The 27,767-nt window shown below is 39.7% G+C and overlaps 1 protein-coding gene across 1 annotated transcript; it reads right to left on the bottom strand.

Moving 5' to 3' along the window:
• Window positions 1-27,767, bottom strand: LOC132210488 (fibulin-5-like). Its single transcript, XM_059650826.1, has 5 exons — window positions 27,632-27,767; window positions 20,301-20,426; window positions 17,445-17,570; window positions 3,969-4,085; window positions 1-2,837 (listed from the first exon to the last, which is right to left on the bottom strand). Exons 1-5 carry the CDS (start codon window positions 27,765-27,767, stop codon window positions 2,815-2,817), a joined length of 528 nt encoding a protein of 175 aa, XP_059506809.1. The 3' UTR covers window positions 1-2,814.

The raw sequence follows: 27,767 nt of genomic DNA, 5'->3' as shown, positions 1-27,767 counted from the left end.
TTCTTTATTTAATTGGCATCAGGTCATTACAAACACAGAGGGAAATTAAGAATAAACAAGGTATTATTTACACTATGTGCATGGAATGGCTGCTTGTGTTACTTTGGGCTGAGGAATACCCACAGTGCTGCCCTTCCCACCAGCCCTCTCCAAACCAAAAACATCCTTTCTTTCCAACGAGAATCAATTTGATTACTCAAGCTGCCCTCTTTCACCATCATTAGCTGCTAGTGTTGGTCCCAGAGAAATGCTCAGAACCCCTGCTCAATGCCCTCCATCAACATTGCCACCAAGTGTTAGTGCTGTTACAGATGGGTCTGGTACAATCATGCACAAAACTCCACCGCGTAGAGAATCTAATACCATTTGACTAATTTCCATAACATTATCCTGGATGCCCAACATTTGTCCATTTATTTTTATAGCTTGGAATTGTACATTTTTAATCTGCGGTAATTTTCTGTTCTTATTCACAACTTTCACTGCTTGGACTACATTTTGAAATTTAGGTCATGTATCACACAAGCAAATTGCCAATTTAAGTCCTCAATGCAAGTGTGAACTCCAGCAGTTATCCCTGCGATACCAACAAATGGACTGTAATCATTACTATTAAAGCCTTTGTGGACAGATGTTACAATATTTTTTTTAAAATGTTCCTAATTTAAAACCTGTGTCACATATATGCTTTTGCCTGGAGTTTAAGCTGTCCGAATATCAGCAAATGAATGTTAACTCCAAGAACCAGCATGAGGAGATCACAGATTTCTCTAATACCAATATTAAGACCATCAATCGGTTGCCTCTGCCAACTCCTTCACCAATCTAGCCCAACCAGCCAAACTTCCTCTAAGGCTCTTGACTAGCCTAGATCTGAATTTGTACCTTTCTTTGATCTCTTTCCTGTCTCCCCCTGTGCCTTTGCTAAATTGTTCATGTCCAGAAAACATACATCCTGCTCTTGATCCTATTCCAAAACTGCTGACCATTCAACTTTCTCAATTGGCTCCCATGGTAAATGGTTCCCCACTTGGACCTTCTCATAGTTCTTGGTTTCCCTTGACAATATCATCCAAAGGCATAATGTCAGTTTCCATATAATCGTTAAAGACACTCAGCTTTAATTTGTTAGCACCTCCCTCAAATGTATTGTCTTTGGTCTGCACCACAAAACTCTGTTCCCTACTCAAAGTCTCCATACCTCTCCCTTGAAACACTCTGTGGCAGAATCTGATTGTTTGCAGATTTGGAATCATATTTAAACCTGAGATATACTTTCAAACCGTTGATCTGTGCCATCGCTATGATGGCCTATCACTAACTCTTTAACATTGGTTATCTTTGCCCCACTATCTGCTCATTTGCTTTGTAGACTCTCATCCATGTTTTTTTTGCCTATAGATTTGAATATACGAATGCTTTCTTGTCTGGTCTCTTACTTTCTAACCTGTAGGTCATCCAAAACTCTGTTGTTGATATCATAATTTGCACCAAATCCCATCCATCAGCACCATCTGTGTTCAATAGCCTACAATGGCTCCTGATTAAACTATACCTCAATTTTACAACTGTCATGCTTATTTTCAAACCTCTGGTCTTGCCCTATCTCTCTAATCACCTCTATTTACAATCCTCCAAGTCACCTGCACTGAAGAGCATTTTATCATTCTGATGTTCTTTTTGTGGCGTTGGATGCTATAACGTATTTTGTTTTCTGTATATTTCTGTCAGTCATGATGTGAAGCATTTATTGAATATCTTTCTATAATTAGTCTTGAAACTGAACTAAGAGCTGAACTTACAGAAGTTTCTGAACCCGAAACATTAACCCTGTTTTCTCTCCATAGATACTGTCAGTCCGGTTGAGTTTTTCAAGCAATTCATGTGTTTATTTGTGTATATGCTATGATTTGGTTTATAAATAAAGAGTAATTACGCTATATGGAAGCTGCTTTCTTGGTTGTGCTTTGTGTCACTGATTCCAAATGGGATAAAAGACGGACTGTGGAAGGCAAGGGAACCCTGTCTGATTTACAATATTCCTCTCATTCTCTTAACCATTCCCGATTTTGTTTGCTGTACCACTGGGCACCATGTTGCCCCAGTCTGAAAATCTGGAACTCTCTCTCTAAAGCCTACAACCCTTTCCTCCATTGAAACACTCCTTAAAACATAGCTTTTTTTGTCATCTGCCCCAACAGCTCTCTATATGGCCTGAGTATTATATTTTGTTTTCTAATTCCTCGATGAATGGCCTTGGGAAATTTTTAAATTCAATAATGATATATAATGATTAATAGTTGATTAACCACCACAGAGGGAGGGGCAGGAGCACCTCCAAAAAGATTTCAGATAAAGGATTTTAAATTCCTCTCAATGTAAATTCCAGTCAACTAAACAGTTTGATTTCAAAGAAATTGAAAATAAAAATAAGAGGCTGATCTATAATAGCAGATTTACAACAGGAAATAATTTGAAAATCCATTTCCAAGTCTTCCTGAGTAGCTGTGACAATATTATCTGTTATAGCATTTCAATATTGTAGCATTAGTTGTATTTAACAATATGCCTGCTTTAAATTGTTTCATGTATCTGAGAATGGAAATGTTAATTCATATGGTTTAATGGAATTCCCATTTATATTAATAATCAACAATAATTTAATTAGAGCAGAGATGGTACAGATCATACAGGAGTCAAATGTAAAACTTCAATTAAATAACACAGTAATAAAACACTCTTGTCCCGCTTGAGATCACACTATTATGCAGGTTGCGATATGAAGTGCAGTATGACATTACTTGCAGATTTCACTTATCTCTTCTTTTCTATCTTTGCTGAAAAGAAATTTAATAATAACATTATTAGTACAATATAACCTATTAGAAATGTAATTTTATACAACGTACATTGAAATTTCCATTGATATTGATCAGTCAGAAAATATAGGTAGTACATTTATATATTCATTAGATATAACCAGTTTAAGTAGTAAAGATTATAGGAAAGGAATTGCTTTGATAATAATAATAATTCATTGATTGGTTGGCATGATGATGTCTTGGGCAGGGCCTCTGTAGTTGTGATTGACAATTGGTTCATTAGGTATTTTAAAGCCTTTGTGTGTCTTGTCAGATAAATTTAATTGGTGAATTCAATGCAAGAGTTGTGATAGATCACTCAGCATTGGAAGTGGTCATCAGAGAAAAAGCAGTGTTGCCAATTCTAATGCTGAAGTGATCTCTAAGCGTGAATTCTTATTACCAAGACAGTTTTCAGCCTCATTAATCACAACAATATGTTCTGTTTGATGCATTTGCATCTAATCTGACTGCTGGAATTATCACTATTTTATTATCACAGACAAACATTGTGATTTATCCCCTGGATGTGGTGGAACACGACAGTCCAGAACCATTGAGATAACACCTTGTGGGGAGTGGGATTTTGTTTAGAGTGCACGAGCAGTTAGTGCTGGCACTTTCTGGGTCAACAAAGGGCCACCAAGTGCCATGAGGTCTGGGCACATGCTGCCATTGGTAAAATACCAGTCCCTGAAGGAGGAAAGCCCTTAAATGACTATGAATTGACTCATTTGAGAACCTCAATTGGTGCAATGGCGGGAGACTGCCAAGCCCGTCTCTCATCAACAGTGGAGGACAGGCATGAACGTGCAGAGCTGCCAGCTTCCCCAGTGTTACCCATTCCCCTGATAGACATGCAGCATATGCTTAACAAAATTCTTCCGTGCTGTTTCTATGTGTTTTTTCTGTAATAGAAATACTCTCCTTGAATGTTGTGGTTAATGTCAGTTGGCCCCAGACTTTTGCATTAAATTTAGGCAGAATGGCATTCCCAAAATAAGATGAACTAAAATGTACTTTCATAAAGCACCCATTCATTCACTTCTAGAGGAGTTTGGTGACAGTACAGAATTATACATTGCATGGGTACTTTTTACAACATACCTCCCATGTTATGGGCTAAAGCTTGAAGATTTTGAAGAACTTCCTCTCTTATTAGTTGATCAGCCAAATTCACATCCTCACTTGAGACAGTAAACCTTAGGATTACTTTGCGTTGTGCTGCAAATGATGTGGAAAAGTGATTAGTGATTGAGGCAAACTGTTGTCAGAATGTTTCTCAAGTATTTCAGTTCCCTGACTCTGGGTAGATATAAGACAAAATTATACAAATATTGTATACAAAACATACTGGTCATCAGATTCTTTAACTGATGAACATAAGTCTGGTTATATTTCTGTAAATGATAGCTAAAAGCCAAAAAAAATAGAATCCTGTAATAGAAACAGAAAATGGACATGAAGTGCTAAATGAGCTGCTTCTGTGGTTGCTATTACTCTGGCCTCGATTTTCATCAGGATGGAGAGCGTCTTTATCAAGACAACAACGCTGCAATTTGCCAGGAAGCACAAGCTCCTTCCATGAACATGCCCTCTCTCATTTGGACAGGGGTGAGATTGGGGCTGATCCATGGTTCATGTGCTCACAGCTTCCAGAAGCATCTGGCCATTTAAATTCCTAACCACCTTGAAAGAAGTGTGCCATTGAAATTCCTGAAATCTGGAACCCAGAGTGGAGAGATTTGAACAGGTAAGGGCAGGTCTATTCGCAGTGCATTGCTTTTAGATAGCCAGAGTATCCTTTGGCAACTGACATACCCCTGTGGATGTGGAGCTTGGAGCTTGAACACATTGGATCTTGGAGGCAAGGATCCTTTGGGCAAAGCATCTAATATCCTTTGGAGGCAATTGTAACAGATTATGGATGACGATGGGGAGAGGGGCAGGAATTCTTTGGAACAGTTAACTACAGAGAAGATTGTACATAAATGCTTCATAAACACTTTGGAAATGTCTAACTTGTTAAGACCTGTCAACAATTGTCAACAGCTTTCTAAAATTATCAAACAATCATAGATCAGAAGCTAGGGATTCTGTCACAAATAACTCACCTCCTGCATTCCAAAACTGTCCAATATCTTCAAGGCAAGAGTCAAATGTATAACAGAACACTTTGCCTTTACCTGGCTGCAATGCAGCTCCAGTTATATCATTAGAGTATTAATTACATATGTTTTAAAAAGTGAATTCAAATTCCACTATCTGCCGTGGTGGAGTTTGAATCCAGGTCCTTAGATTAATAATCCAGTGATATTAGCATTTAGCCATCCCCTCCCCAGGAGCTGAATCCTGAATCCATACATATAAAACTCTCATTGTATTGATGCAGATTTTTTAATATCTTGATGTGTCGATAGCACATTCATCGGTGTCTCAGGAAAATGTGCAATGATTTCATGCAAAATTTTGCTCAACACTAAACAATACATTGGCAATCTAAGTAGCGTTGTTACAACACTTGCTCAGGACTCTCATGTTAACACCTTTGATAAATTGACAGCAATATTTTTAGTGATATCTTTCTATTAAATATAAACACAGTGTTTTTTTACTAGAACATAAGAATTAAGAGGAAGAGTAAGTAATTCAACCCCTCGGGCACATTCTGCTATTTAATATGATCATGGTTGATCTCATCTTGGTCTCAACTCCACTCTCCTGTCCACTCACTACACCTCTTCAATCCATGACTAAATAAAAATCTATCTACCTCCTCTTTAAATTTATTAAATATCCTGGTATCCACCACATTCTTAGGTATTGAATTTGCCCCTTTGAGAGAAGTAATTCCTCCTCATTTCTGTTTCAGATCTTCCACCCCCTAGCATAAAACAAGAACCTTTCATTCTAGATTGCCCTACAAGGGGAAGATCCATTGTATGTCTACTTTGTCAATCCAATTTAGCATCTTACATACCTCAATTAGATAGAGTCATAGAGTCATACAGCTGTACAGCTTGGAAACAGATCCTTCAGTCCAACTCATCCATGCCAACCAGATGTCCTAAATTAATCTAGCCCCATTTGCCAGCATTTGGCCCCTATCCTCTAAACCCTTTCTATTCATATACCTATTCCAGATGCCTTTTAAGTTGTAATTGTACCAGCCTCCACCACTTCCTCTGGCAGCTCAGAGGGTGGCAGAGATGTCACTGAGAGAAATTCTGGGATGCAGCACTTCAATCACCATGACTGGTCTGAATGTTACAGTGAAACTATTGTCAAGGACTGGTTAAACCTGAAACACTACATCAGTGTGGTGCTTCCTCCAAACTCAAACCAAAGAAACAGTTCCCTGCAATGAAATCAGGTCAGGTAAGATTCTTATCTATTTTTTTAACTGTACAAGACAGAGATGGACATTAGAGCAGTGGTATGTTCCTCCTGCCAGATATCAGGGAAATCAGGGAGCAGTTGTCCCCGACAACAATGTCAGCAGGAAGTGTAACCAGCTGCAACTCCTCACAGACTGTGTGGTTCAGTTGGAGAAGCAGCTGGACACACTGTGGTGCATACAGCAGGCAGAAGGAATGACAGACAACACTCGCTTTAGGGAGGTGGTCACAGCACAGGTCCAGACAGGTAGATGGGGTGACGGCTAGGAAAGGCAGGCAGGGAGTGCAGGAGTCTCCTGTGGTTATTCCCCTCTCAGACAGGTATACTGTTTTGGATACTGCTGGGCAGTTTGGGGGTAGCCTCTCAGGAGCCAGACCTGTGCCAACACAATTGGTTCTGCCGTAGATCAGCGTGGAGCAAGCAATAGTAGTCGGTGAGTTGATAGTCAGAGGTTCAGACAGGAATTTCTGTGGCTGTGAACAAGACTGTAGGGTGGTGTGTTGTCTCCCTGGTGCCAGGTTTCTGGATGTCTCTGAGCAGGTACAGGATATCCTGAAACAGGAAGGGAAACAATAGAAGTCATTGTCCACATTGGCACAAATGACATAGGTAGGAAGAAGGGAGAGGTTCTGCTCAGACGAAATTCAGGGAGTTCGGTAGGGAGCTAAAATGCAGGACTACCAGTAGTATCAGGATTACAACCCATGTTACGGGCTAGTGAGGCCAGGAGCAGAGACAGAGTACAGTTGAATATGTGGCTACAGAGCTAGAGGGAGGGTTTTAGATATATAGATCATTGAGATGTCTTGAGATGTGGAAGGTGGGACCTGTATAAGAAGCATGGTACCAATATCTGACCTGGAAGTACATCAATATCCTTGGCAAGAGATTTGCTAGAGCTCTTCAGAAGGATTTAAATCAGTGTGACAGGGTGGTGGGAACCAGAATAACAGGTCAATATATGATCAGGCAGAGGAAAGTCACAGGGCTCAGAGGGACTGGAGGTCTGGAGTGCATTTACTTCAATGCAGGAAGTATATGACAGGTAAGACAGATGAACTAAAAGCATGGATTATTGCATAGAATTATGCAGCTATTATGATTACAGAGACATAGTTAAAGGAGCGACAGGACTGGCAGCTTAACATTCAAGGATATCACTGTTTTCGATGGGGGAGTTGCATTGCTGATTAGGGATCACATCACAGCTGTGTTGAGGGAGGTCACATTGCAGTGAGGTATTATTGGTGGAGATTAGTAATAGGAAGGGTGAAATCATAATGTTAGGAGTTTTCTATGGACCTCCCAACTGCTCATAGTAGACAGAGGAGCAGATATTTAGTCAGAGACTGGAAAGGTATGAAAAAAACAGGGCAGTTGTGGTGGATGACTTCAACTTTTCCTCTTATTGACTTTGAGCCAGGGGCTTGAATGGAGAGCTATTTGTTGGATGTGTCCAGGAGGGCTTTTTGAGGCAGTATGTTGACAGCCTAACCAAAGATGAGGCTATATTAGACTTGGTCCTAGGGAATGAGCCAGGACAGGTGATCGAAATTTTAGTTGGAGAGTGTTTAGGGCTTAGTGATCATAACACCATAAGATTTTGAGTAGTCATGGACAAGGACAAGAGTGGCCTTCAAGTGAGGGTGCTTGATTGGCTGAGGGCCAATTACACCCAAATGAGACAGGAACTGGAGAATGTAGATTGGGAGCAGTTATTTGGGGCCAAATCTATGTCTGGCATGTGGGATGCTTTAAACTACCAGTTGATTGAAGTACAGGACATGCATGTCCCTGCAAAACTGAAGGATAGGAATGGTAGGATTCAGGAACCATGATGACAGGGGAAACTGTAAGCTTAGTCAAAAGGAAAAAGGAAGCATACGATAAGTCTAGACAGCAACAAACTGTCAAAGCCATTAAGGTGTATAGAGACAGGAGGAAGGAACTTAAATTCAGAATTTGGAAGGCTAAAAGGGGCCATGAAAAGTCATTATCAAACAAGGTTAAGGAGAATCTCAAGGCTTTTTAGGCATGCATTAGAAGAAAGAGGGTATCAAGCAAAAAAGTAGGACAAAAGGCAAAGGAGGGAAGTTATACATGGAGCTAAAGGAAGATCCTTAATTAGTACTTTATATCAGTATTCACCAAGGAAAAGGACATGACTGACATTGAGGTCAAGGATGAGTGTGTGCATACCCTAGAGAATGTCAATATATTGAAGGAGGCAGTTTTGAGCACCTAAATTGCATTAAATAGAAGACCCCAAGACCAGATGGGATATATCCCAGGTTACTGGAAGAGGTAGGGGAAGAAATAGTTGGGGAATTAGCAGATAACTTCACATCCTCTTTGACCATAGATGAAGTTCCATAGGACTGGTGATTAGCCAATGTTGTTATCTTGTTTAAGATAGGAAGCAGGGTTAATCTGGGAAACTATAGTCAATGAGCCTGACGTCTGTGGTAGGCAAGCTCTTAGAGAAGATACTGAGGGACAGGATATATATGCATTTGGGAGAAAATAGACAAGTGAGTGATAGGCAGCGTGGTTTTTGCATGGGAAAGGTCATGTCTCACCAACCTGATTAAATTTTTTGAAGAGGTGACAAAGATAATTGATGAGGGAAGGGCTGTGGATGTAGTTTACATGAACATTCATAAGGCATTTGATATATTCCCACATGACTTATTGGTACAAAAACTAAAATCACATGGGATTCAGGGTGGGCTGGCCAGATGGATATAAATCTGGCTTGGTCATAGAAGGTGGAAGGGTGCGATGGAAGAGTGATTTTTATAATGGAAATCTGTAACTAGTGGTGTTCCACAGTCTTAGGCCCTGTGTTGTTTGTCATGTATATAAATGATTTGGAAGTAAATGTGGACGGTCTGATTAGCAAGTTTGTAGATGACGTAATGATTGGTGGAACTGCTGATAATGCCAACAATTGTGAAAGGATAAAACAGGATAAAGATTAATTGGCAACTTGGGCACAGAAATGGTAGATGGAGTTTAATCCAGACAAATGAGAAGTGATGCATCTTGGAGGATCAAATTTAGGTATGAATTATATTGTTAATGACAGAGGCCTTCGGAACATTAACATTCAGGTGTGTCTGGGTGTACAGGTCCACAGTTTTCTATAGTAGCAAGACAGGTGGCCAAAGTGATTAAGAAGGCATTTGGCATGCATTCCTTGTTCTGCCAGGGCATGGAGTACAAGAGTTGGCAAACTTTGCATTTGGAGTATTTTTGTACAGTTTTAGTTGCCATGTTACCAGACAGATATGGAAGCTTGGGAGAGAGTGCAGACAATGTTCACCAGGATGCTGCCTGGTCTTGTTAAAAAGACTGCGGCAGAGAGGAGACCTGTAAAGGTCTACAAAATTATGAAAGGCATAGATAGGGTGAATAGTCAGTGGCTTTTTCCCAGGGTTGAAGTTTCAATTACAAGGGAGTACAAGTTCAAGGTGAGAGGGGAAAAGTTTAAGGGACATGTGCAAGAAAGGCTTTTCGCACAGAGAGTGGCAGGAGCCTGGAGCACACTGCCAGAAGAGGTGGTGGAAGCAGGCACATTGGCAACATTTAAGAGGCAACAGGATAGCTACACGAATAGGGAGGGATTAGAGGCATATGGACTGAATAAGGGAAGATGGTTTGTTTTTGAGATTAGTCAGTGAATGATGATTGGCACAGCCTTGGAGAGCCAAATGGCCTGTTCCTGTGCTGTACTTCTCTTTTGTTCTTTTATTTGTTTGTTAACCAATGTCTTATACAGCTACAACATGACCTCTCAACTCCTATACTCAATGTACTGACCAATAAAGACAAGCATACCAACTGCTTCTTCACTCTCCTGTCTAACTGGGAATCCACTTTGTTGGAACTATGAACCTGCACTCCGAGTTCTCTTTGTTCAGCAACACACCCCAGGACCGTACCATTAAGTGTATAAGTCCTGCCCTGACTTGCCTTTCCAAAATGCAGCACCTCACATTTATCTAAATTAATACCACCTACCACTCTTCGACCCATGGGCCCATCTGATCAAGGTCCCATTGTACTCTGAGGTAGCCTTCTTCGCTGTCCACTACACCTCAAACTTCCTAACCATGCCTACTCTTATCCTCTTAAACTCTAGTGAGTATAGGCCTAAACTGCTCAGTCTCTCCTTATAAAATGTGCCTTTTATCTCTGGAATTAATTGAATGAATCTTCTTTGAAATGCCTTTCATGCAATTATGTCCTTCTTCAAGTAAAGGAACCAAAACTATATGCAATATTTAGATGCAGACTCACAATATATTGTAGAGCATGTGGTAAGAACACTTCTCTACTCTCATACATCATTCCTTCAGCAAAAGATGCCAACATGTCTTTTTTTAAAAAAATTATTTACAGGATGAGGGCATCACTGATTAGGCAGATTTAATGCCCCAATAGCCTGGGGGAAGTTAAGAGTCAACCACATTGCGATGCGTTTAGAGTCACATGTACGCTAGACCAGATCAGGACTCTGTCATGCAAACATCATCCGATAAATTGACAATATCTTTTGTGATGTCTTTCCATTTAATAAAAACTATGGTTCTTCAAGACTGATACAGAATTCTGGTGCCATCGGCCTTGATTGGCCATGACCAACTGCAAATGTCCATTTGCATTTCTCACAAATATATCACATGGCCATGTACTGCAATGTGATTGGTGTACTGATATTACCTTTGATTTTCTATATTTATCTATGTTATCTGTAATGCTCCAACTATAATATGGGCTGAACAACAAGATTGATTAACGGCAAGTTAAGAGGCACCAAACACGTGGCTTTTGTTCCATATTGATATTCATTTAAACCTACTAATGGTTTATTTCACCTTTTACACATTGTATTCTGCTTTCAACATCACTCAAGTGTTCAAGGCCAGCGATTCTTTTTGAGAGAATTGGTTACTTCATTCGTATGGAGGTATGAAGTCCTGTCTTATTCCTGTCCACGTTTACACAGCATTGGTAGCTCTTGAATAGAATATAGCTGCCATCCCTGATCTCACCTGGGAGCGAGCCTTTTTCAATAACAAGCTTCTGCACAAACAGCTTCCCACAGATTTCTAGCCCCAAAAAGAACCAGAGAGGCTGAACAGAGAAGCTGAATCAGGAAGCAAAACCAAGGGTGTCATCATAACAAAGGACATCCGATAGAGGGGAAGCCAACCAAGTGCTATCTGAACAAGAGCTTCCAGACAAAGGCCTGTTCTAAACCAACAGAACTGACAGCAAGAACCTCAACAGCCAGCTGTACTTCAAAACTGCATTTTCCTTAGTGGTGAGCTTAAACTCCGGAGACCTAAAGCTAGCAGTGAGGTAAGGCGAGCGGTGACAGCGCAGGGATCCCAAGGGTAGGAAGCCAGATTAAAGTTTCTGTAATTAAAACTGCTGTTTACGTACTAATTGTGTTTAATCTGTGTTTATAGAACATAGAACATAGAACATTACAGCACAGTACAGGCCCTTTGGCCTTTGATGTTGTGCCGACCTGTCATACCGATCTGAAGCCCATCTAACCTACACTTTTCCATGTACGTCCATATGCTTGTCCAATGATGACTTAAATGTACCGAGAGTTGGCGAATCTACTACTGTTGCAGGCAAAGCGTTCCATTCCCTTACTACTCTCTGAGTAAAGAAACTACCTCTGACATCTGTCCTATATCTTTCACTCCTAAATTTAAAGCTATGCCCTCTCGTGCTCGCCGTCACCATCCTAGGAAAATGGCTCTCCCTGTCCACCATATCTAACCCTCTGATTATTTTATATGTCTCAATTAAGTCACCTGTCAACCTTCTTCTCTCTAACGAAAACAGCCTCAAGTCCCTCAGCCTTTCCTTGTAAGACCTTCCCTCCATACCAGGCAACATCCTAGTAAATCTCCTCTGCACCCTTTCCAAAGCTTCCACATCCTTCTTATAATGCGGTGATCAGAACTGTACGCAATACTCCAAGTGCGGCCACACCAGAGTTTAGCACAGCTGCAGCATAACCTCTTGATTCTGGAACTTGATCTCTCTATTAATAAAAGCTAAAACACTGTATGCCTTCTTAACAACCTTGTCAACCTGGGTGGCAACTTTCAAGGATCTGTGTACATGGACACCGAGATCTCTCTGCTCATCTACACTACTAAGAATCTTACCATTAGCCCAGTGCTTTGCATTCTGGTTACTCCTACCAAAATGCATCACCTCACACTTTTCCGCATTAAACTCCATTTGCCACCTCTCAGCCCAGCTGCAGCTTATCTATGTCTCTCTGTAACCTAAAACATCCTTCGTCACTATCCACAACTCCAACGACCTTGGTGTCATCTGCAAATTTACTAACCCATCCTTCTATGCCCTCATCCAGGTCATTTATAAAAATGACAAACAGCCTTGACCCCAAAACAGATCCTTGTGGTACACCACTAGTAACTGAACTTCAGGATGAACATTTCCCATCAACCACCACCCTCTGTCTTCTTACAGCTAGCCAATTTCTGATCCAAACCACTAAGTTACTCTCAATCCCGTGCCTCTGTATTTTCTGCAATAGCCTCCCATGGGGAACCTTATCAAATGCTTTACTGAAATCCATATACACCACATCAACCGCTTTACCCTCATCCACCTGTTTGGTCCCCTCTCAAAGAACTCAATAAGATTTGTGAAGCATCACCTACCCTTCACAAAACTGTGCTGACTATCTCTAATCAAATTATTCCTCTCTAGATGATTATAAATTCTATCTCTTATAATCCTCTCCAACGCTTTGCCCTCAACTTCAGCAGGTAGGATCAAGGAAAACCCTAAATAATAATTGAATAATAATTAAGGCTCACTGGTCTATAATTACCAGGGTTGTCTTTACTCCCCTTCTTGAACAAGGGGACAACATTTGCTATCCTCCAGTCTTCTGGCACTATTACTGTAGACAATAACGACATAAAGATCAAAGCCAAAGGCTCTGCAATCTCCTCCCTCACTTCCCAGAGAATCCTAGGATAAATCCCATCCAGCCCGGGAGACATATCTATTTTCACACCTTCCAGAATTGCTAACACCTCCTCTGTATGAACCTCAATCCCGTCTAGTCTAATAGCCTGTATCTCAGTATTCCCCTCGACAACACTGTCTTTTTCCTGTGTGAATACTGATGAAAAATATTCATTTAGCGCCTCTCCTATCTCTTCAGACTCCACACACAACTTCCCACTGCTGTCCTTGACTGGCCCTAATCTTACTCTAGTCATTCTTTTATTCCTGACATACGTATAGAAAGCTTTAGGGTTTTCCTTGATCCTACCTGCTGAAGACTTCTCATGTCCCCTCCTGGCTCTTCTTAGCTGTCTCTGTAGATCCTTCCTGGCTAACTTGTAATAAGCTAAGTTTAGCTCTGTCCCGGGCCCAGAGGCATAGCTTGCCCGATAAACCTGGGTGCAGCCCAGGTAGACAGGGAAGAGCAAGGGTGTGAGGCAGGAGCAGACAGTAGCGCAGTTGGGATGCTCAGTCACCAGTGGCCAGGAGATGTCCAGTGTGACAGCAGGTGGAGAATTGACCAGTACCTCTGGCACCATGAGCAAGCCCAGTTCAGCAGCAGGTAGATGGGACATAAAGCCATTACAGGAAGGTCCGGACCAGGCCCCATATCCCTAGTACAGCAGAACAAATATGGTGCGTCCCAGGATGGTCAAGAGCAGAGGGATCTAGAGAGTCGTTTTGCATCCCCACATGGAACCCACCAGCACAGGACTATGGTGGCACACTTGGATAAGCTTACACTCAAAGGGGACCCATCTCTACATTTCATGGAAGTGGAACAGGTGGGAGAAATAAGTGGCTGCAATAATGCTGAGATGGCCAAGTTCCTGCTGTTCTCCCTGGACAGCAGACTGCACAAGGCCGTCTCAACAGACAGCAAGAAGGGGTGGAGTATGTTTGCTGCCAACTAGGATGAGTTCCTGGAAGCCATGAGCTTCAACAATGGAAGCCCATTCTCCCAAGTAGAGAATGTCCAAAAGGTCCAAGGAAAACATTGCCGGCTGTGGCCTGTTTACATGAGTGTCTGTGGAGGATACCTCAAGCGGGACAACTTCCAGGGAGATGACGGATGACAGAGTAACAAAGTATGGTACCCATGGGGAGGTAACCCTTCAAATAACCCTCCCTGTGCTGAGGGCAACCACCAAGCCGGCAGGCTGGCACAGGAGGATGTCCGAATGGGGGCATTCTGGGACTCGTATGAGTCAAGTTCAATAACCACAGCTAGGGGTATTGGCAGGACAACAGCAGCAACTAAGGATAGAAGGGGAAGGGGATGAAGGGGGTTGCAAGGGTAGCGCTAGCCCCACGCCTGAAGACAGTCCAGCCACAAGATTGTGTCCTTAACCCTCTTCTGGGAATGCTAGCTGAGGGAAAGGATGTACAGGGCCAGCACAAAATAACAAGGCAGCTGGGAGCTGTAGGCTGCAGTAAGATGGGCAAGCAGCCAAAGAGCAGCCCCAGGCTGTGTAGTGTCCCCGGGGAAGCCATAGTCCCATGGGCCGCAGCGCCAGGATCAGGTCAGGCTGCCCATAGTTTGGGAGCTGGGAGATGCTCCAAGGCTGGAAGCCAGGCAGCAGGCCGGGAATAGGGAGAGCCTCCAGGCAACAGTCACAGACAGTGAAGAGGTGCCGGGAGGTGTCACAGTACCATAGGCCACAGAGTCATGCTCAGCCAAGATCTTCTCAAGCTAGGCCAACCCACCCATAGCCTGGGATTCCAAAGGGCACCAGGGTCAATCCCCATTCCTCCACGGTCTTATGTTTCCCAGATTCTCTTATCTCCCTCCTTGGGGCTTTTCCCAACGGACACTGTATTCAAGTACGTTCCTGCTCACACATTTGCCAGCTGCACCACATTAACTGCCAATTAATTGGATACTTGCCTATCACATAATCACCTTTTAAATTCCTTATTAACTTCATGACAGGAAAAACAAAAGAATATAAATTTGTACAAACCATTATGACGTCAGTTCCAACAAAGCCATGTGGTTACACCTAATAGTAGAATTCTTTAGCTAAAAACTTGTGAGCAGTTTCTTTCTTATTGTATTTACCAGACAATCCTGTCTTTATCCATATGTGTCTTATAATGTGTTTATTCACCCCACATGATAATGTCTGCTAGTTTCTGCGCCTATCATTTCTTTCTCCTTGTAATGATGTGGGGGCTACATTTACTGTCTGAGACTGGTTTACTCTCATAATTTTATTTGAATCTTTTCTTCTAATGCCGTTAGTGACATTTTTGTATATGAGTTAATCTATAACTACTTCAAAATCTACACCTATGATTACTTGAATGATCTTAACAAAAACTACTTATGTATTGCAGACAGAATCAATAATTAAATACAGCGTGAAACAATCTTGACTCCGTCAAATGCATAAACTACAGCTGCACAATCTGTCTCAGTTTCATTACTTTGGGTCTATAGCTCTTCTTGAGAAGGCTAATTGAACAAATTATTCCGCAGGCTCCCTAAGTACTGTCAGCTGTGTTATGCTGCATTAGCTATGGGTAACATTTAGCCATTTACAGCTGCTCAGTCAAAGGTAGCCCTAACAATAAGAATTAATTGTTGTAACACAGTTGGTACCAAAATACTGCCATGAAATTGCCCGCACATCTCAAAAGTGCAGGACACTGAAGTGAGATGCTGATTATCTTATTCATTCACACTGAAGGTCTATTGACACCGTTGGAAAAATGTTCTACAGAGTGCAATTCTAAAATCATTAATCTCATGGTATTTATAGAAATAAATATGTCCTAACATCACAAGGTGAACTGTTTGTTGCATTGATGCTGTAGCCCAGAAAGCAGCTGCATGTGAAGCTTCCAACTGTATTAGCACAGTTTTGTTCACAGTTTAGAGATAACACAGCATTGAGCATGGAGACGCATAGTGGGTCAGGCAACATCAGAGGAGCAGGAAACCTGACGCTTTGGGCCAGGACCCTTCTTCAGGAAGACTTGTCCCATTTCTGAAGAAGGGTCCCGACCCAAAACATTAGCTTTCCTGCTTCTCTGACACTGCCTGGCACGCTATCTTCCTCCAGCTCTGCACTATGTCATCTCTGACTCCAGCATCAGCAGTTCTTACTATCTCTTCATTCACAATTCGATGAATTCGTTGGACATTCATCAATCTCTACTGAAAAAAGGGTAATGTTTTAATGGACACATTCCACAGCACTAGACCATACATTAAAAATTTACATGAAATGAAATCATCATATTCTTAGAACTTATCATGTGAACATCCTTTGTAAATTGACAAAAATATCATTTGAAATGTGTTTCCGCCAAATATAAACTATGGTTCTTCAAGTCTCACTCTAACTCTTGGTGCCATTGGTCATGTTCGGCACACATCCATTTGCTTTCCTCACGAGTATGTAATTTGGACAAAAAGTGGCATGCGATTGTAATACTGCTAACACATTGGACTTTCAAAATTTCACTCACTTTTGCCTACAATGTTGCAACTACAGTTTGGGCTGAACAATAGGATCGGTTGATGCTAAGTTGAGACGTGCAAAATCCATGGTTTTTGTTGCACATTGTTAAATATTTAGACCAATGACAACTGGCGACTTTTTTCTCCTGGTACACGTTATATTCCGCTTTCAAATATATTAACTGGTCAAGGCAAGAGATTACTTCAGACAGATTTGGTTTCTTCATTTATGATGAGATGTAAAGTCTTTCCTTCTACCTATCCATTTTTATAAGTGCTTGATAGGTCAAGGTTATAACCTAATGGCAACACGATCGGTGGCTAAATATCTGTGAAATTAAATATTTCCTTCCATTACAAAGAAAGGTGATTTTCATGTTGGTGCTGACCCCATGTTGCCAAGTGCATATCATCATATCAAAATATATAAGAATACAGTGTCTTACCATGATAGGTCTCATGCTACTGCCATGAAACAGTTCAACGAAACTCACGAGTGCAAATCATTGAAGTAAGAAGCACATTATTTTGTTGTTCATAATCAATGAAGCCTCCTTTGAAAGCATTGTGAAAACAGTCTCCAAAGTGCAATTCTAAAATCATTACAACAGAAAACTTTAAAGATAAATATGTCGTACCATCACAACGCGAACTGTTTGTTGCATTGATGCTGTAACCAGGAAGGCAACTGCATGTGAAGCTTCCAATTGTATTGGCACAGTTTTGTTCACAGTTCGAAGTGTTGGTTACACATTCATCGACATCTACAGAAAAAAAGTGAAATATTTTAAAGCTCACATCAGTCGACATTACACCATCATCACTTTCTTACAAATTGTCATGTAAAAATCTCGTGTAAATTGACGATACCATTTGTTATGTCTTTCCATTAAATCTGGACTATACTCTACAAGTTGCAATCATAGACTTGGTGTCAGTGACTATGATTGGTCACGAACAGCTGTACATACCCGTTTGCATTTGTGACAAATGTATCATATTGCAATGTAGTACCATTTAATCTTAATACTTTGACAAATCTTTGATTTTCTACATTTCACTCTCTTACCTACAATCCTCCGACTACAGATTGGGCAGAATGAAAAGATCGGTTCATGGCAAATTGAAAGTGTAAAACTGCATGGCTTTTGTTGCGATTTGGTAATTACCTGAAGCCTCAATTGGTGGTGACCTATTTCTCCCTGCACATGTCGTATTCTGCTGTCAAAACAAACTCTAATTATCAAGGCAAGGTATGAATTTTCAGGGAATTGCTTACTTCATTCATAATAAGCTGCAAAATATTGCCTTCCAACTATCTATAGAGGCAAAGCATGCACAGCTCTTCATAGCAATTTCAGCAATTAAAGGTTTACTTGCAAAACAAATGCAAGTCATTTTCATGTCACTACTGAAGTCAAGTCTTCAAGTATTGGGTTAAAGCTCGAACTTGTTGTGGTGCAGAGCGATTCACAGGCTCATATATTGGCTGACACACATCCATGTCTGCAGGAAAATTTGCATCACACTCTTGCTTATTTTCCCAAAGGTTAAAACAGTCCTGACAACCAATCACACATGTTGACTGTACCTATAATGGCCTTTAAAATCTTCAGAAAATTATCATCAGTGACTTGCAAAAACTTTCCAGTATTTGCAATTTTAGTTCCCCCTTTTCTCCAATAAAACATCTTATTGAAGGTGGCCATGATTTTGTTCACTGTGTCCCCACTGACTTACAATTTTTATCCCAATGTTAAGTGATTTGTTACAAGGATCTAATAACAGCATGTTGAAAATGTACAAAACGAGCTAAAGAAAACAAATTGAGACGTCTTCAAAATGTATCAGAATAAATTGATTTACTGCAAGTGATGCCATAATATTGCAATGAAACCATTTACAACACACAGCATGCAGAACATTGAAGGCTAAAGCTGATTGTCATGTTCTTCAAAAACACTGAAGTCTCCTTTGAAATTGTTGGAAAAACGGTTTCTATTAAAATAATGAATGGTGAAGCATCTGCAGAGATAAGTATGTTGTACCATCACAATGAGAACTGTTTGATGCATTAATTCTGTATCCAGGAAGGCAACTGCATGCAAAGATTCCAATTGTATTGGCGCAGTTCTGTTCACAATTTGATGTGTTCATTGCACATTCATCAATATCCAGAGAAAAATGTGAAGTCTTTTCAAGCTCACTTCAGTCAGCATTAGACCATCATTACTTCCTTACAAATTTTCATGTAAACATCTTCTGTTAATTTACAAAAACACCATTTGTTATGTCTTTCCATTAAATAAGAACAATGCTTCTACAAGTCTCAATCACACACTTGGCATCATTGGCTATGATTGGCCACAAACAGCCGAACTTATCCATTTGCTATCCTGACAAAAGTGTCAAATTGCAACATAGTGCCATGCAATTTTAATACTCTGACAATACATTAATTTTATACCTTTCACTCTCTTACCGAGAATTCTCCAACTACAGTTTATGCTGAATGACAAAATTGGTTGACGGCAAATTGAAAAGTGCAAAATGCATGGCTTTGTTATGCGTTGATCTTACTTAAAGCATCAATTGATGGTGATTTATTTCTCCCTATATGCATTATATTCTGCTATTAAAAAAACTCTAATTATCAAAGCCAGAGATTAATATTCGGAGAATCAGTTCCTTCATTCATAAGAAGCTGCAAAATATTGCTTTCCAACTACCAACAGTGGCAAAGCAAAGGCAGATCTTGATGACAATCTAATAACAACAGCATCAGTGGCAGAATTTCTTTGCAATCAAATACTTCCATGCAATGCAAATGCAAGTGATTTTCATGTCAGTGCTGAATTCATATTGATAACTACCTGGCTAAAGCTCCCACTTGTTGTGGTGCAGAGCGTTTCATAGCCTAATACATTGGTTTGCTTACATCCGTGACTGCAGAAAAATTTGCATCACGCTCTTGCTTATTTCCCAATGGTTATAAGTCTTGACAATCTATCACACTTGGTGACAGTATCTCTAATGATCTGTCAACATCTTCTGAAAATTGACATCAGTAGTTTGGAATCACTTTCCAGTATTTATAAGATTTGTTTTTCTTATGTTTGGTAAAGCATCTTATTGAAGGTGGTCAAGAATTGAATCATTGTGTCCTCACTAACCTACAATTTTTCACCCAATTTTAGCAATATCACATGAAAATAAATTAACAGCATGTTGAAAATGGACAGAACAAATTTAAAATAACAAATTGAAATGTCTCCAACATGCATAAGTGTAAATTGTTCTACTGCAACTAGTCCCACATTACTGCCATGAAGGAGTCCACAATACCCACTGTGCAGAGCACTGAAGGGAGAAGATTATTATTGTGTTCTTCAAATGCACTGACAACTCCTTCAAAACTATTGGAAAATCTTTCTACAAAGTGCAATTCCAAAATCATTAAAAACGAAGCATCTATGTAGGTGAATACGTCGTACCATCACAACGTGAACTGTTTGTCACATTGATGCTGTATCCAGGAAGGCAACTGCATGTGAAGCTTCCAATTGTATTGGCGCAGTTTTGTTCACAATTCGAAGTGCTGGTTGCACATTCATCGATATCTGCAGGAAAATGTGAAATCTTTCAATGCTCACTTTGTTCAACTTTAGACCTAATGTTCAAAGTATGCATAAAATGATTTCATCATTTCATGTAAATGACTACTCTAACTTCATCATAATATCTTTTATGTTGTCTTCCAATTAAATATGAACCATCCTCATCAGCTCTCATATATGCTCTCGGTGCCATTAGCCATGATTGGCCATAAACATCGAAACATGTGCTTTTGATTTCCTAGCAAATGTATCATATGACCATGTAGTGCCACGTGATTGTAATATTGACAATAGCCTTAAGTTTCTAATTTTCCCCCTGTTACCTACAATTCTCCAACTACAATTTGAGCAGTTTGACAAGATCGGTTGAGTCAAAATTGAAAGATAAAAATGCATGGCTTTTATTGTGTGTTGGTCATTATTTAAACCAATAATTGGTGGTGACTTATTTCTCCCCGTACGCATTGCATTCTGCAGGCAAAAAAACTCGAAATATCAAGGCCAGAGATTAATTTTCAGAGAATCGGTTACATTATTCAAAAAAGGCTGCAAAGTATTGCCTTCCAATTACCAACAGTGGCAAAGTGCAGGCAGCGCTAGATTACAATCTAATTGCAATAACATCATTGGCAGAATTTGTGTGCAAATAAATATTTACTTGCCAAGCAAACTCAAGTAACTTTCATGTCGGTGCCTAAATCATGTCGACAGCCAGCGGCCTAAACCTCCCAGTTGTAGTGGTACTGAGCATTTCACAGCCTGATACCTTGGTTAACATACATCTATGTCTGCAGAAGATATGCATCACACTCTTCCTTAACTTTCCCAAAGGATAAAATTGTCCAGACAATCTATCAAACATGGTGAATGTAACTACTGATCTGTTAACATCTTCTGAAAACTGATATCAGTCACTGGCAAAATCTTTCCAGTACTTGTAAAACTTGTTTTCCTATGCAGTGATAAAGCATCTGATCGAAGGTAGCGATGAGATCGATTATTGTGTTCGCTCTAAATGAAAATTTTTGTCCCAATGTTAAGTGATATGTCGTGAGCATCTATGAATATCATGTTGAAAACGTGCAAAACAAAATTATGCAAGCAAATTGAGAGTTCTTCAAAATGTATACAAATAAATTATTTTCTACAAATATTCCCATAATACTGCCATGAAACTGTTCACAAATTCCAACGTGCAAAACATTGAAGGAAAAGCTGATTATTGCTTTCTTCAAATGCTCTGAACTCTCCATTGATATGGTTGAAAAATATTCTCAACAGGGCAATTCCAAAATCATTAATGGCGAAGCATCTACAGAGATAAACATATCGTACCATCACAACGTGAACTGTTTGTTGCATTGATGCTGTAGCCAGGAAGGCAACTGCATGTGAAGCTTCCAATTGTATTGCTGCAGCTTTGTTCACAATTCGAAGTGTTGGTTACACATTCATCGAGATCTACAGAAAAAAGTGAAGTCTTTTTAAGCTCACTTCATTCAACATGAAACCATCGTATCTTCCTTACAACATTTCATGTAAAAATCTTCTGCAAGTTGACAACAATACCATTTCTTATATTGTGTCATTAATTATGAACTTTGCTGCTTCAAGTCTCAGTCATACTGTTGGTGTCATTGACATTGATTGGACACGAACAGCTGTACATATCTATTTATTATCCTGACAAATGTACCATATTGCAATATTGCACCATTTAATCTTAACACTTTGAAAAATCTTTGATTTTCTATATTTCACTCTCATACCTACAATTCTCCAGCTGTAAATTGGGCAGAATGAGAAGATCAGTTAATGGAAGCTTGAAAGTGCAAAACTGCTTGGCTTTTGTTGCGATTTGGTCATTACCAAAACCCTCAATTGGTGGTGACCTATTTCTCCCTGTGCATGTCGTATTCTGCTGTCAAAACAAACTCGAACTATCCAGGATAAGCTGCAAAGACTTGCCTTCCAAAAACCTAGGGTTGCAAAGCGTAGGCAGCTCTTGATAGAAATCGAATTGCAACAACATCAGTGGCAGATTTTCCAGGCAATAATGATTTAATTGCAATGCAAACGCAAGTATTATCAACTCGGTGCTGAATTCATGCCGAAAACTATTGGGCTAAGCCTCCTACTTGTTGTGGTGTAGAGCGTTTCACAGCCTGATTTGTTCGGCGCCATCCATCCATGTCTGCAGAAACATTTCCCTCGCTCCCTTGCGTATTTTAACAAAGACTAATACTGTCCTGACAATCCATCACATGTGGTGAATGTATCTCGACTGAACAGTTAACGTCTTTTGAAAACTGATATCAGCCGCTTCCAAAACCTTTCCAGTACGTGTAAAACTTGCTTTCCTATTCACAGGTAAAGCATCTGATTGAAGGTAACTATGGAAAAGATTGTTGAGTTAACTATAAAAGAAGGTCAATGACCCCATGTTAAGTGTTATGTCATGAGAAACTATTAATATCATCATGAAAATGTTCAGAACAAAATTAAGCAACTGAATCAGATAATGAATCAAAACAAATTATATTACTGCACATGTTCCAATAGGACTTCCATGAATCTGTTCAGAAATTCTGACGTGCAAAATATTGAAGGAAAAGCTGATTATTGTGTTCTTCAAATGCACTCAACTCTCCATTGATATTTCTGGAAAAACATTCACGACAGTGCAAATCTAAAATCATTCATGGTGAAGTGTCTACAGAGGTAAATATGTCGTACCATCACAACGCGAACTGCTTGTTGCATTGATGCTGTAGCCAGGAAGGCAACTGCATGTGAAGCTTCCAATTGTATTGGCGCAGTTTTGTTCACAATTCGAAGTGTTGGTTACACATTCATCGATATCTACGGAAAATAGTGAAATAATTTTAAGCATACTTCATTCAACATCAGACGATCGTTTCTTACTTCAAACTTTTCATGTGAACATCTTCTGTAAATTGACAACGATAGCTTTTCTTATGTCTTTCCATTAAATATGAATTTTGTTTGTTCAATTCTCAATCATACTCTTGGTGTCGTCGACTGTGATTGGCCACAAACAGATGTATGTATCCATTTGCTATCCGAACAAGTGTAACATATTGCAATATAGCACCATTTAATCTTAATACTTTGCAAAGCCTTCGATTTTCTATATTTCACTCGCATACCTACAATCCTCCAACTCCAGATTGGGCAGATTGACAAGATCGGTTCATGGCAAATTGAAAGTTCAAAACTGCATGGCTTTTGTCGCAATTTGGGAACTACCTGAAGCCTCAATTGGTGGTGACCTATTTCTCCCTGCACATGTCGTATTCTGCTGTCAAAACAAACTCTAATTATCAAGGCAAGATATGAATTTTCAGGCAATTGATTTCATTCATCGATATCTACAGAAAAAGATGAAGTCATTTTAAGCTCACTTCATTCAACATTAGACCATTGTCTCTACCTTACAACTTTACATGCCAACATCTTCTGAAAATGGAACAACAATACTTTCTCTTTTATCTTGCCAATAATTAGGAACTTTGCTGCTACAAGTCTCAATCACACTCTTGGAGCCATTCACTATGATTGGCCACAATCAGCTGTACATATCCATTTGCTTTCCAGACAAATGTAACGTATTGCAATATAGTGCCATTTAATTTTAATGCTTTGACAAATCTTAGATTTTCCTAATTTCACTCTCTTACAAACAATCCTACAACTACAGATTGGGCAGAATGATATGATCAGTAAATGGCAAATTGAAAGTTGAAAAACCAAGGGCATTTGCTCGTTATTTGGGATTACATAAACCATCAGTTGGTGGCTCCCAATTGCTCCCTGCACATGTCGTATTCTGCAGTCATAACAATCTCTAAATATCAAGTCAAGACATAAAATTTTCATGGAATTTGTGACTTCATTCATGATGATCTGCCAAAAGATGCCTTCCAAAAACCGATGGTTGCAAAGCTCATGATTGAAATCTAATTGCAACAACATCAGTGGCAGATTCTCCAGGCAAGTCATGATTTAATTGCAATGCAAACACAAGTATATTCAGCTCGGTGCTGAATTCATGTCGACTTCTACCAGGCTACAAATCCAACTTATTGCGGTGCAGAGCGTTTAAAGACTGATATGTTGGGAGACATCCGTCCATGTCTGCAGAAAGATGCGCATCGCACACTTGCTTTTATTTTGCCAAGGGCCACTATTGTCCTGACAATCCATCACACATGGTGAATGTATCTCAACTGATCAGTTAACATCTTCTGAAAACTGATATCAGTCGCTTCCAAAACCTTTCCAATACTTGTCAAACTTGTTTTCCTATTCAGTGATAAAGTTCCTGATGGAAAGTAGCATTGAAAACAATTATCGTGTCCACTCTAACTTAGAAATATTGACTCCATGTTAAAGTGATATGTCATGAGCATCTATTAATATTATGTTGAAAATGTGTCAAACAAAATTAAGCAAACAAATTGGGATGCCTTTAAAACGTATCAGAAGAAATTATTTAACTACAAATGTTCCCATAAGACTGCCATTAAACTGTTCACAAATTCCAACACGCAAAACGTTGAAGCAAAAGCTGATTATTGTCTTCTTCAAGTGCACTGAACTCTCCATTGATATTTTCAGAACAACATTCACAACATTTCAAGTTTAAAACCAAAGATGGTAAAGCATCTACAGAGATAAACATATCGTACCATCACAACGTGAACTGTTTGTCGCATTGATGCTGTAACCGGGAAGGCAACTGCATGTGAAGCTTCCAATTGTATTGGCGCAGTTTTGTTCACAGTTCGAAGAGTTGGTTACACATTCATCGATATCTACAGAAAATATTGAATTCTTTTTAAGCTCACTTCATTCAACATAAAATGTGTTTTCATGTTCATTGATAAAGCATCTGATCGAAGGTAGCTGTGAAATTGTTTATTGTGTTCACTCTGAAAGAAAATTTTTGTCCCCATGTTAAGTGATATGTCATGAGCAACTATTAACATCATGTTGTAAATATGCAAAACAAAACTAAGCAAACAAAATGAAATGTCTTCAAGATTTGTCAGAATAAATTATTTTACAACAACTCTTCCCATAATACTGCCATAAAACTGTTCACAAATTCCAACGTGCAAAACATTGAAGGAAAAGCTGATGATTGTATTCCTCAGATGAAGTGATCACTCCATGGATACTTTCCGAAAAACATTCACAACAGTACAAGGTTAACATCAAAAATGGCGAAGCATCTACAGAGATAAAAATGTCGTACCATCACAACGTGAACTGTTTGTTGCATTGATGCTGTAGCCAGGAAGGCAACTGCATGTGAAGCTTCCAATTGTATTGGCGCAGTTTTGTTCACAATTCGAAGTGTTGGTTACACATTCATCGAGATCTACAGAAAAAAGTGAAGTCTTTTTAAGCTCACTTCATTCAACATTAGACCATCGTCTCTTCCTTACAACTTTTAATGTGAACACCTTCTGTAAATCGACATCAATATCACTTCTGATATCTTTCCATGAAATACAAACTTGGCTGCTACAAGTCTCAATCACACTCTTGGACCCATTGACTATGATTGGCAACAAACAGCTGTACATATCCATTTGCTATCCTGTCTAAGGTACCATATTGCAATATAGTGCAATTTAATCCTCATACTTTGAAAAATCATTGATTTTCTACATTTCACTTTCTTACCTACAATCCTACAACTACAGATTGGGCAGATTGACAAGATCGGTTCATGGCAAATTGAAAGTCAAAACTGCATGGCTTTTGTTGCGATTTGGTAATTACCTGAAGCCTCAATTGGTGGTGACCTATTTCTCCCTGCACATGTCGTATTCTGCTGTCAAAACAAACTCTAATTAACAAGGCAAGATATGAATTTTCAGTGAATTGCTTACTTTATTCATGATAAACTGCAAAGACTTGTCTTCCAAAACCCTATGTTTGCAAAGCAAAGGCAGCTCTTCATTTAATTCTAATTGCAACAACTTCAGTGGCAGATTTTCTCGGCATGTAATGATTTAATTGCAATGCAAGCGTATGTATTTTCAAGTCAGTGCTGAATTCATGTCGACAACTACTGGGCTAAACCTCCCACTTGTTGTGGTGCAGAGCGTTTCACAGCCTGATTTGTTGAGGACCACCAATCCGTGTCTGCAGAAAAATTGGCCTCGCTCTCTTGCCTATTTTCTCAAAGGCTAAAACTGTCCTGACAATCTATCAGACATGGTGAATGTATCTCGACTGATCGGTTGACTTAGACAAGAGACAATAGACAATAGGTGCTGGAGTAGGCCATTCGGCCCTTCGAGCCAGCACCACCATTCATTATCATCATGGCTGATCATCCACAATCAGCATCCTGTACCTGCCTTATCCCCATAACCCTTGATTCCATGATCTTTAAGAGCTCTGTCTATCTCTTTCTTGAAAGCATCCAGAGAGTTGGCCTCCTCTGCCTTCTGGGGCAGAGCATTCCATATATCCACCACTCTCTGGGTGAAGAGGTTTTTCCTCATCTCTGTTCTAAATGGCCTAGCCCTTGTTTTTAAACTTTGTCCTCTGGTCCTGGACGTCTTCAGAAAACTGATATCAGTCGCTTCCAAAACCTTTCCAGTACTTGTAAAGCATGTTTTCCTATTCACTAATAAAGCATCTGATCGAAGGTAGCTGTGAAATTGATTATTGTGTTGACTCTGAACGAAAGGTTTTGTGCCCCTGTTCAGTGATATGTCATGAGAAGAGATGTCTTCAAGATTTATCAGAATAAATTATTTTACTACAAACGTTCCAATAATGCTGCCATAAACCTGTTCTCAAATTCCAACGTGCAAAACATTGAAGGAAAAGCTGATTATTGTCTTCTTCAAATGCAGTGAACTCTCCATGGATACTTTCCGAAAAACAGTCACAACAGTACAAGGTTAAAATCAAAAATGGCGATTCATCTACAGAGATGAGTATGAGTATGTTGTACCATCACAACGCGAACTGTTTGTTGCATTGATGCTGTAACCAGGAAGGCAACTGCATGTGAAGCTTCCAATTGTATTGGCGCAGTTTTGTTCACAATTTGAAGTGCTGGTTACACATTCATCGATATCTACAGAAAAAGATGAAGTCATTTTAAGCTCACTTCTTTCAACATTAGACCATTGTCTCTACCTTACAACTTTACATACCAACATCTTCTGAAAATGGAACAACAATACTTTCTCTTTTATCTTGCCAATAATTAGGAACTTTGCTGCTACAAGTCTCAATCACACTCTTGGAGCCATTCACTATGATTGGCCACAAACAGCCGTACGTATCCAT

The sequence above is a fragment of the Stegostoma tigrinum genome, chromosome 14 (assembly GCF_030684315.1).
Source record: "Stegostoma tigrinum isolate sSteTig4 chromosome 14, sSteTig4.hap1, whole genome shotgun sequence".
Taxonomy (NCBI): domain Eukaryota; kingdom Metazoa; phylum Chordata; class Chondrichthyes; order Orectolobiformes; family Stegostomatidae; genus Stegostoma; species Stegostoma tigrinum.
This window is presented reverse-complemented; position numbering and strand designations above follow the sequence as displayed.